Genomic DNA, 12373 nt, shown 5'->3' with positions numbered 1-12373 from the left:
GTACATTTGAAAATGAAAGTTATTAATAATTTTTATACGTTTATTTCTCCACAGCGTAGACCTTGTTGGTTATAGGAATGGATTGAAGTTGAACATGTTGTAGCGGTTTTTATATGTAAAAAACGTAATAATGTGCAATATTTTGAGCACCTGTAAATACAGACAAGATAGATAAAGGCGTAATGTAAGCATCTCTCATATTTTTTTTCAAAATATAGTAGTATTATTGTGAACTACACTGTTTAACTATCGTATATAGCTAACTAGCTATCGGTTCGCTCTCTCTCTCATAGCTATTTGTGTATTAGTGTTTATATACACAGGTAGGTCAGGTTTCGTCAACCACTTCCTCCTTCCTTTGTATTTGTTTCAGCATCTGTTAAGTGTATTTATACATTGTATACGAGGGCCAGAGTAACCTTACTTACTCAGGCTCTTATCAGGGCAATGTCTATGCACTATATACACATATCTTGGTGCAAATAAATCATTTCTCTTTATAGTTCCATAATTATTTGCACTTTCATTAGATAGGTATCAACTATAAAACATTCACATAAATTCCTTTCAATGTTTATTAGTTAAGCCCTAAACTAATGTGGAGTCTATTTTATAGGTGGCCTTTTTGTTTTATTTTGAAAATATGTGTTTACTGGAGGAAGGTGTTTAGGACTATCTCCATCACGTAAGCAGTATCTGTCTAGTTCGCTTACTATTCATTTTTTCTTCAACTTGTTGTACTATGTAGGAGTCTATAGTTTCTATGTGTGTGTGTTTATGCATGAATTCTGATGAGGTAGTTCTGGGTACTTTACAAGCTGTTGTAAGTAGTGTATTTTGTATTGTTTGTAGTTTTGCTTGTACTAGTTTTTTACTTACATTTACCCATGCAGGGGCCGCATAGTCAACTACGGGTCTAATGTATGTTTTATATATTTTTATAATGTTATCTGCCGTTACTATTTTTACCAATTAGACCCCTAGCATAGTTTGTTTTCCGCCAAATTTTTGTCTTAATATTATTTATGTGGTTTATCCATGTTAGCTTAGAGTCGAATGCTAGTCCTAAAAATTTGGCAGATGTAGTGGTCTGAGGGAGTGTTCCATTCATATAGAGCTGTGATTGTGCCTTTTTGTGTTAACTTTGTGATTACTAGTAATTGTGTTTATTTTGATTCTGTATTTTTGACATTCACTTATTCTATTTAACTGTGGTTGTATGTTTGTGGCTGCTATTGCTGGTGTTCGTGCACTTTTCCAGACTGCCACATCGTCAGCGAACTGTGAGGAGTATCCATTATTTGGATCTTTTAGCGGCATATTATTCATGTACATGATGAATAGGATAGGGCTAACCACCCCTCCTTGAGGGACACCAGCTTCCGAAGTAAAACACTCTGAGAAGGTCCCTTCAACATTGACGCTACATATTCTGTTTTCCAGAAAATGTAATAGTCAGTGAATAATTCCCCGCGGTAGTCCCATTTTTTGCATTTGGAACCGGAGACCGTTATGCCATACTGTGTCGAAAGCCTTCTCAATATCGAAAGAGCGAGCAACAGTGCATTATCGTATATTAAAACTATCAAAAATTGTTTCTGTTAATCTAACAAAATGGTTTGTAGTTTGTCTGTTTCTTCTGAATTCATTTTGTTCTTCTAGTAATTTTGATGTTGACTCCAGAAATTGGAGAGTCTGTTACTGATTATTCTCTCAAGGATTTTGTCTACACAACTGGTTAGGCTGATTGATCGGTAGCTATATGGGTTATTGGTTAGCTTTCCTTCTTTATGGAACATTAATACACTTGCATGTTTCCAAGAAACCGGGATATAACCAGAGTATAATGATAAATTAAAAAATCGCTGTGAGATGTTCAAATAATTTCGGAGTACCGTCTTCTCCTGGAGATTTATTTTTAGTATTTGTTATTGCTTCTATAAGTTCTTGTACGGGAATTGTGCTTGTTTGCAATGTGTTTGTGTATTCGTTTATGTTGTTGATTTGACAGTTATTTAAGTTGACTGGAAAGAGTGGTACAAAGAGTTCACTGTTATTCATTATAAAGTTGTTTACTTTGTTATAAATGTGTAAATTTATGTCTGGGTCATTGTGTGTTTCAAACGTGTTTTGAAGTTGTTGTTTGAATGCTTCTGTTTATTTGTATGTGCTGTGATATTATTGTGTTCTAGTGGTGGGTATTTCCTTGTTGTTGCCTATCCAGTTGTGAGTCTTTTAAGGTGTATCCAAAATTGTTTCGGATCTGTTTTTGTTGGGTTTTTTTTTCATTTAGTTGGAAGCAGAAATTGTCCCATTTTTCTTGTTTTAATAATTTTACTTCTGCTCCGATTTGGTTTGTTATTTTATTTATGTGTGTTTTTAATTCTCTATCTCTTGTTTCCGTGAATTGTCTTCTTAATTGACGTCTAAGCTTGATTAGTGTTATTTGTTGTATATGCAGTTTCCACGCAGTTTATGGTTTTATGTTGTTTTGGTATTGCTTTATTGGCTGCTGTTTGAAGGTACTCCGTGATTATATAACAGTAATTATCGATATCTATTTTATCTTTAGCTGTTTTCATAATTTTGTTTGGTAGCCGATGGTCTAATTTTTTTTTTTTGGTGTGCTTCCAAGTTGCCTTTTTGTATTAAAATTTTTTCTGTTTATAGGTGGTGAGATCGAAGACGCACCATGTAGGTAAATGATCACTGACTACATCTTTTCCCACATTAAATTTTATTAGTTTTTGGCTCATATTGTACGAGTTTATGACATAAGTCTAGTATGCCACTGATATTAATGGCATACGTAGTATGCGTAAGCGTTTCGTCATTCAGGAAGGCTATGTCACATTCACCTATGAATTGGAGGAAAAGTCTTCCATTTGCATTTGTGGAGTTGCATCCAAAGTTGATGTGCTTACTCTTTAAATCTCCTATTAAAATGGTGTTTTGATTGTGGGAAAAGATGTTGTTAAGTAAATTTAAGTCTATTTATTTTGTAGGTGAGTAATAAATTTTTGCTATTGTAACAGTCTAGCTATCGGGGAAAAAAGGTTTGGTTTATTTTGAATTTCGCACAAAGCTACTCGAGGGCTATCTGCACTTGCCATCCCTAATTTAGCAGTGTGTAAGACTAGAGGGAAGGCAGCTAATCATCACCGCCAACTCTTGAGCTACTCTTTTACCAACAAATAGTGGGATTGACTGTAACGTTATAACGCTACGACGGCTGAAAGGGCAAGCATGTTTGGTGCGACGGGGATTCGAACCCAAAACCCTGAGATTACGAGTCGAACGCTTTAACCCACCTGGCCATGCCGAGCCTAGAGTGACACTAAAAATTTCACTATTTGGGATTTGTAACGATGAATGGTGTTGATTAACTGCTTTCCCTTTATCACTTCAAGATCTGGGATGTCAGCGCAGATAGCCGTAGTGTAACTTTGCGCGAAATTTAATAAAATAAACAAGACTTTAAAGGATTAAGTGCAATATTGATAGTATTTTTTTCGAGGGTCGCGTGTTCGAATCCCCGTCGCGCCAAACATGTTCGCCCTTTCAGATGTGGGGCGTTATAATTTGACGGTCAATCCCACTATTCGTTAATAGTCCAAGAGTTGGCGGTAGGTGGTGATGACTAGCTGCCTTCCCTCTAGTCTTACACTGTTAAATTAGGGACGGCTAGCGCTGATAGCCGTTAAGTAGCTTTGCGCAAAATTAAAAAACAAAACAATTTTTGCTCAAACTATTAATTTTTTTTTCGAATTAATTTCTTTTCTGTTTCTTTTCCTGACTTACATTTGATTTTGTCTCTGAATGTAGGGTAATAAACCCATCTTGCATTCAAATTGAGAAACATTGTCGAGGGAGCGTGCTCACGAACACCATTATTTTGATGACTGTATTTTACGAGGCGATTTTTCTCACAAGTTTGATTGACGTTTACGTTGCTCCCTCTCCCAACATTTTTTTTTTTTTTGGAAAGTATCTGTGCGAAATGAAGTCAGAAAGTAAGTAGGAGAGACCTGTGGAAGTCCTCTTGAGAACACACTAGCTTAAATGATGTGTTGCTCTGGTTCGCTACTCTGTTATTTGTGGGTGTGTTTATATTAGGGTCTAAGTATGCTCGTGCAGTCTCCGCAACTTTGGGGAAGCTAGCCAAAGAGAGAAACTGAAGAGGAATTTGTGACGAGGGGAATACATATAGGGGCCTAATTACTTTTTATTGAGGGGCGTTTTTTGGTAGTTACACCGCTGATTTATTTATATCTTACGTCACTCTTTTCTGGCTTAGTTTCCTTGAACATGATTTTTTTTTGTTATATACATTTAGTTGTTCATTTTAATTAAATAGGTGGCCCGGCATGGCCAAGCGCGTTAAGGCGTGCGACTCGTAATCCGAGGGTCGCGGATTCGCATCCCTGTCACATCAAACATGCTCGCCCTTTCAGCCGTGGGGGCGTTATAATGTGACGGTCAATCCCACTATTCGTTAATAAAAGAGTAGTCCAAGAGTTGGCGGTGGGTGGTGATGACTAGCTGCCTTCCCTCTAGTCTTACACTGCTAAATTAGGGACGGCTAGCACAGATAGCCCTCGAGTAGCTTTGTGTGAAATTCAAAAACAAACATTAATTAATTAGATAGTTTTAGATATGTAATTGAGGAAAATAACAACCAGCTGCATTACTTTTGATTTTAAAATACCACATTTGACATTAAAAAAAACTGTTTCAAAGGTAAAGACGGATCTAGTTGTATTTATATTGTCGCTAACATCTGATTTTCTTTGTAAGAGCACGGTACTAATAACCGTTTTTGGAACTCAGTAAAAATTAATTGATCCTTACTGACAAATAGATTTACAATATAATTTGAAAGTGAGCTATATTTTTAAATTATGACTTGTCTTTCAATATTTTAAAAAAAAAATCAATTTCGTTTCTGACCTTTCGATAACTTTAGTGAAATATCATTCAGATATTGGTAAAATATTTAATAAAATAATAAATAATAATTTTTAATAAAAATTTAATAAGAGAAATGTTTACTTATAAAATTTATCCTCACAAATTAAGAAATTCTACATCAAAGACACCGTCCTCAACGCTCTTAAATATATTCCCACATATCGTTTTAAGAGTTTTCAAAACGAATAACGAAGCAAATAAAAAAATGAAATATGGTGTTCAATGATCAATTGTATGGCTGTAACAGAACTGAAGGAACTAAAAGCTGAGACCCAACAACCGATAAAGTATCATTCTTTGAACTGTCGTAAATACCGTTCTTTTATTGGTGAAATGTGTTACACGAAATATGGGAGTAGGTCTGGTAACAAAGGAACAAAAAATTGACCGCATACCACAGCCTTTCAGTTACAAATGGTCCGTGTACAAAAGTGTATCCCAACCTGTGACAAAATGACCATTGGTAAGAGGAAAAACTTTCGATTTTTTTTCCAGAGCCTTCGGTAGAAGATTTTTCATTAAAGCTACACATAACAATTCTAAGAGAGCTACAATTTGTATTTTACAAATAATACAAATAACAGTGATTTTTTTAAGTGTAATGCAAGGGAAGCGCTAAATGTAATTAGAGTCAGGTAGACATTTAAAAGTAAAATAAAAAAAGAAAGATATTTTTTTACTAAGTGCCACATTTTTTCTACTGTGGAAACTACATAGCTCTTTGCTTAATACTAAGGGCCTGGCATGGCCAGGGAGTTAGAGCATTCGACTCTTAATCCAAAGGTTACGGATTCGAATCCCCGTCATACCAAACATGCTCGTCTTTTCAGCGGTGGGTGCGTTATAATCTTCGATCAATCCCACTATTCTTTAGTAAAAGAGTAGCCTAAGAGTTGGCGGTAGGTAATGATGACTAACTATCTTTCGTCTGGTCTTACACTGCTGGCTTAGGAACGGCTAGCGCGGGTCGCCATCGGGTCGCTTTGCGCGAAATGAAAAAACAACAAACTCTGCTTAATGAATATCTCTACTCACAACAACATATAAAATTCCTAGAACTACTTCCTCTGATTCTATGCTCAAATACTCAAACACAGAAACAGTAATAGATAAACTCCTACATGGTACATGCGAACCCGCGACCCTTAGATTACGAGTCGCATGCCTTAACACGCTTGGCCATGCCGGGCCATAGGCCAGGTGGTTAAGGCACTCGACTCGTAATCCGGCGCTCGAGGGTTCGAATCCCCGTCACATCAAACATGCTTGCCCCTTCAGCCGTGATAGCGTTATAATGTGACGGTCAATCCCACTATTCGTTAGTAAAAGTGTAGCCCAAGAGTTGGCGGTGGATGGTGATGACTAGCTGCTTTCCCTCTAGTTTTACACTGCTAAATTAGGGACGGCTAGCGAAGATAGCCCTCGAGTAGCTTTGCACAAAATTCAAAAACAAACAAACAAACAGTCCCTGGAAAGCCAAACAGGTTTAGAGCATACAGGAATTTTAACATTTGTACATCGAGTAAATAATAATCTTCTAGTGTAAAACACGCTAGATGAAGGTGCGGAAACAATAATTCACACATTGGTATTTCAGAATCCCCGTTTTGGCAGTAAACGAGTTTGACGAATAACGCACAATGCCTATAGTTGAGTAGAGTGCAAATGTTTCCATCTATACAGATTCTTTTTGCTGTTGCCGTCCTCTAGTGACGACAGGAGGAAGCTTCCAAAATCAGCGTAACGATCTTTTCAACTTGGCCGCCAACTTCTCCTGCCCATATAATTCGTTATAGTCGATCGCTAACACCAATGTAGGTATTGAAATCAATGAACCATTGTTAGTTGTGATAGCTTAACAGGTAGGGTAATTCATATTGATCTCCTCTGCAAAATCTCCATGGCAAAAAGCAGATGTACAAACGTAATTTTATCAAGTTTTTTTTGTGTGTGTTCTTGAGTACTGATATTGCTGAGACTAATCAGTGAAAAGAAACGATGTGACATCTGGCGGGAAACATAACATCTATAGCCTCAATGTGCGTGAACGTCACACCATGTTCATTCCCACACGAAGGCAAAAATCTAAATCTTCTTCTCATGAGACAGAGGCTTGCGATCAGAATACACAAATTTATTCATACTGAAGTCATGCCAATTCACTAGTTGAGTATCTACATCTAAACATTTTCGTTTCACTCGTAAGGGTCGTTAATAACTATGCATCACTCTACAGCATGTTCATGCACGTTTGTTATGTTTTATTTGGAGATAAGGTTTCAGAATTTTTGGAGAAAACTATATCTTTTAAAATTATCTGTATTATAACAATTATTATTGTTAAGTATTAATTAAGCACTACAGACTGACCGTAAACCTTACTGAGATCAAATATATCTTCGCAAGTATGTGTATGTGTGTGTATATATATTGGATTTTAATCCGGGAGGTGTATTTAAAGTGAAGTTCAATATTTTTCACATGATTGAACATCCTTAAGCATAAAAATTGATTTTATTCCTTTTTATAATTTCTGGTCAATTTCGAGAAGTGAAATTCAGAGCTCAGCAGAGTTGTGTTAACTGTAGTTTATAAAAATAGTACTCCAGGTTCTGTGCTGAGTTAACTCTAGTTTATAAGAACGATACTCCATGTCCTAGGCCCGGCATGGCCAGGTGGTAAAGGCACTCGACTCGTAATCCGAGCGTCGCGGGTTCGAATCCCCGTCACACAAAACACGCTCGCCCTTTCAGCCGCGGGGACGTTATAATGTTATGGTCAATCCCATTATTCGTTGGTAAAAGAGTAGCCCAAGAGTTGGCGGTGGTTGGCGATGACTTGCTGCCTTCCCTCTAGTCTTACACTGCTGAATAAGGGACGGCTAGCGCAGATAGTCCTCATCTAGTTTTGCGTGAAATTCAAAACAAATCAAACCAATCCAGGTCCTGTGCTGCATTTCGAACTACTCCATTCACGATCAATCGAATTCAGCAATAGCAATGATTATTCAATACTGACCAACATCGCAATTTCCTTTGCAATATGTTACTCGCGAAGGTTGGCGAGATCAATCTCAAAAATAAATCTTGACAAAATTTCCACAGAATCTCCACTTTAAGTGAACATCCGCTATAAATGACCAAACTATAAAAGTTCTCTGTATCTATGTCAAATGACTGAAAGTTATGTGATCAAATTTCAGTTTCATTGCCTTTATTCTTTCTATTGGAACAGCCTTTGATTTGGAGATGTAGACGAAACCTTGTGAAGCAAACCTTTGACTTGTAAGCCTTCGTAAGCTTTATATCATTGCTTTCTATTTTACTAATTATACTAGAAGATATTTCTGCTTCATTGTATGACATTGTATGAGGGCGTTACTCCGGATTACGTGGGAAAGCGGGTTTAAAATCAGTTGCTGTTGTAAACACTTTGTTGTGCCAATTTTCTGCTGCTATGGCGTGTTTTCTAATAGCACAGCCACATCGGGCTATCCGCTGTGCCCACCGAGGGGAATCGAACTCCTGATTTTAGCGTTATAAATCCGTAGGCTTACCGTTGTCCCAGCGAGGGACCTGCTGCTATGGAAAATTCGCTTCTGTTAAATATTGTAACCTTTGCCTCTAAACCGTTTAACAACCTTAAATAAGACTATATCAGATCAAAACGAGTGTTCACTTATAGAAATAAGTTAACTGATTGTTAGGAATTAAGCACAAAGCTACACAATGGGCTATCTGTGCTCTGCACACCAGGGATATCCAAACCACTTTGTAGTGGTGTGAGTCTGCATACATTCTCTGTGCCACTGGGGAACTATAAATATACTATCGATTATGAAGTTTAGATAGTTTAACAGTTTTTTAATAATATAAAATAAGGTTTGATTATTTAGTAATATGTTTTGTGTGTACCACTTAATCAAAAGTACATACGCAAATTACTTAACTTTCTGATGTATGATCATTATTAATATACATTTTACCTTATAGTGTTATAATGTAATTACTGTAGTTGTAGTACCTATAGTGTAGTGGAGGCCATACATATTGTAGTTATATTACCATCTAGTATATAATATTGTTATACAACGTAATTACCGTATCTACTACCAAGTCTGCAACATTTATAATATATATACTACCTTATTAACTTCTGAAATTTAAAGCACTGAAAAATTCAAAGCTTTATTTCATTTTGTTGTTCGATTTTGATATACACAGATATATATAAGATGGAAGAGAGTGTGTATATATATATATATTGATTTAACAGAAGAATAGAGGCAGAAGTGTAATGTATACATAATATTGTACAAATATTTTCTTTCATAAATCAAAAGGAAAACTTCAGGTTTATAATCAAAGGACTGGCATGTATAATACATTTATTTATAGTATACTAATTTACAACAATTCAAAATGCTTTATTCATTGCGTTTGTTCAAAGTAAAAAACGTTTCTTATGTGTTTGTGAAATAACACTGGACACCACCTAACTCAAAAATTAAAGAGACGAACATTTTACTTTTATTGAATAAGCATTAGAACAATCCAAGGATAAGACCTGTAATTTAATGTTACTTCATACAGTGTAAGTTACGTATTTCGCACCGAAGACACGGAACCAAAACAATATCTTGAGAAATATATCATTCTTTCCTTATTCCTACACTTGTAAGTATTGTTTGGTTACTTTTTTATCAAGAGAGATTTAGCAGCAGATGGGTTCAGAAAGTTCCACTTTTTTGGTTCCTTTATTTTAAACAGGACCACCTCTGTATCTTTTAAGTGTCCGGGTTTCTAATAGCCATCTTTAAGAAGATGCAGGAGTTTCCAGTTATTTTACTGATAACTGATTTTTACCGTGTGTTTGTGAAGTGTCGAAGTCAACTTAAATTTAAACTTGCAATAAATAATATGTTGTTTGCTGAATGAAAGTACTGAATTATACCGTGTTTTTCTACCACTTCGGCTACACAACTGCTAGCAATAGTACAAAAGTACTTTGAATGGGATACGTATGAAAAGATGCTATAAGATTATACAATATAGGCTTTTGGATATTTAAATATGGCGGTAAGTCTTTAAATAATGTAATGGTGTAAGTGAGAAAATGATGCAATGACGTAATTTGTGAATGGATAAAGATATAACAAAAAATAATTCTGCATAAAACCGAAACTAATACAAAAAAATAATTCTGCATAAAACCGAAACTAATGCAAAAAATAATTCTGCATAAAACCGAAACTAATACAAAAAATAATTCTGCATAAAACCGAAACTAATACAAAAACAATTCTGCATAAAACCGAAACTAATACAAAATAATTTGAGCGAGGAAAGACTGAATTAATTCCAAGAACAAACTGATAGTAATATAACCTCTTTTGAAAGTAAGATATAAAGTTAGGTAATTTGATAGAATTAAAACTTTAAGTAACAGAATATCCGAACATTTGCCTGAGATTATTTCAAGTTTTACTAAAATACCCTATATCAATCTACTGTAGGAACAGAGCAGATAGCCCATTGTGCAGCTGTGCGTTTAAAAATAAACAAATCTTTACCAATTATTAACAATTCAAACATCGATTGTTACAGCCAGCAAGGCCCCCTCTCCATTGGTTCAGCGGTAAGCCTGCAGGCTTACAACGGTAAAGTTGGTATTTTGATACTAATGGCGGGCAGAGCACAGATAGCATATTGTGTAACTTTGCACCTAACAACTAAACTAAACAAGCGACACCTAAGAAGAACATTTTTTTTTTGTATTTGTGATTATTAAGACAATTTCTTATTTGCAACAATAGCTATGTATAATAAAAAAGATAGGGTTTGAGAAGCTGCTCTTAAACATATGAGATATTGTTCATATAATAATCACTTATTTGGAGATCTAAATCGATAAATCATCAAATGGTAATTCAGCATCACACCTTCATAAAGCAAATGTCAAAATGAAGGTTAGAGTTTGTGAAAATGAGCGAATTTTGCCATAGTCGACGAAGCATGGGTGTATGTGTAATTTGTAATTTACATCACACATGTAGAAGTGTGAAATAAAACCTGGGTTAATATGAGCGAAAAAACAACAACAAGACACAAACTCACCACCCAGAATTCCGTCAATACTGTGGTCTGCCTTCTTGTATCCTTCACAGTTGCTGTAATAGTCTTCCAAATCATCTGGATGTGTATCACCTCGGAGAACTCGGTTAATATAACTTACGTTTGGTGCAGAATTTTTGTCGCACACTCCATCCTGTGGGTAATCAGAAACGTATAAATGATGTAATGATTAGTGTAAGAACAGTCCACCAAGCACACATAAATGCATCTGTAGGTAATGAGAAGACATAATTAGTATGACAGCTAAATGTGAACAGGTACATGCGATGCTTTGTGAGTAGTTTAAAACACATAATTAGTGCGATAACTAATTATTACGTCGAAAACACACACACACATACCTCGTCTTGTGGGGTAGTTCATGCATGTGGTTTGTATGACTACTAGAATAAAACTAACGACTAAAATAGTTTTGTGGACGATTAGATCAGTTAAAGAGCTGTCAAACTTCAGCCCACTGGAAGCTTAGAACATATAGTGACCACGAAGTAAAACTTACCACGCACACACACATATTGTCTTGTGAACGAAGAAACATTTAGCAAATCAGATAGAACTCTCTTAAACACACGGCTATATAGAACACCATAACATTTATTGTGTTAATTCACAGTCTCCACACACCCACACCACATGATTCTATGGAACAAAACCAAAAAATTAGTACACTATCCAAGTTAGAACTTGTAACACACAAATATAATATCGACTTTCGAAGACTAAGAATTCTTTGTTTAATAATAGAAGTTGTATGTACTTACTGTAAATCCAGAATTGTAAAATGATCCACGGAATAACTGTAAAATCTATATTATAGTTGAAATATTAAACATAAGCTAGCTTGAAGGTATACTGAACGAGACTCATCCTGTTTATAATAATTGTAAAATACATATATAAAACATATTCAGAACGATTTGTGTTGGTTATACGTTATAGAAAAATGTAAATTATGTGTGTGTGTGAAATAACAGGATTGAAACTTTATATGTAAATGGCACCGTAAACTTACGTGAGCCAAGTGGCCACGTGAGAAATTTCTTGAGGCTCAGGTGTTGTATTTACTAATTTTGAACCACTAACCAGAGAAAGGAAGGACAGCAGTAGCACTCGCAGTCAAAGTATTTTGCCCCCTTTTTTTTAAGATGGATAACAGAATCGAGTTTGATTTTTATGGAATGCTGCGTTTAAAAGTATAAAATGTGTGTTCAACGTCTCGAACTTTCGCAAAACAGCCTGACACGTCAGTTACAAAGGCCACGTCCAAC

The 12373-nt window shown here is 35.6% G+C and overlaps 1 protein-coding gene across 1 annotated transcript in view; it reads right to left on the bottom strand.

Annotated features, from left to right (window-relative positions):
- Positions 1–12373, bottom strand: part of LOC143223051 (protein gooseberry-like) — a 38018-nt gene that overhangs the window by 15311 nt on the left and 10334 nt on the right. The window contains exon 4 of the mRNA XM_076450443.1: positions 11088–11238. Within this exon, the coding sequence (XP_076306558.1) occupies positions 11088–11238 (151 nt within the window). The remainder of the gene's footprint in view (positions 1–11087; positions 11239–12373) is intronic.

This window comes from Tachypleus tridentatus, chromosome 8 (assembly GCF_004210375.1).
Source record: "Tachypleus tridentatus isolate NWPU-2018 chromosome 8, ASM421037v1, whole genome shotgun sequence".
In the NCBI taxonomy this organism is placed as follows: domain Eukaryota; kingdom Metazoa; phylum Arthropoda; class Merostomata; order Xiphosura; family Limulidae; genus Tachypleus; species Tachypleus tridentatus.
Note: the sequence above shows the minus strand (reverse complement) of the source record. Positions and strands in the feature narration are given on the sequence as shown.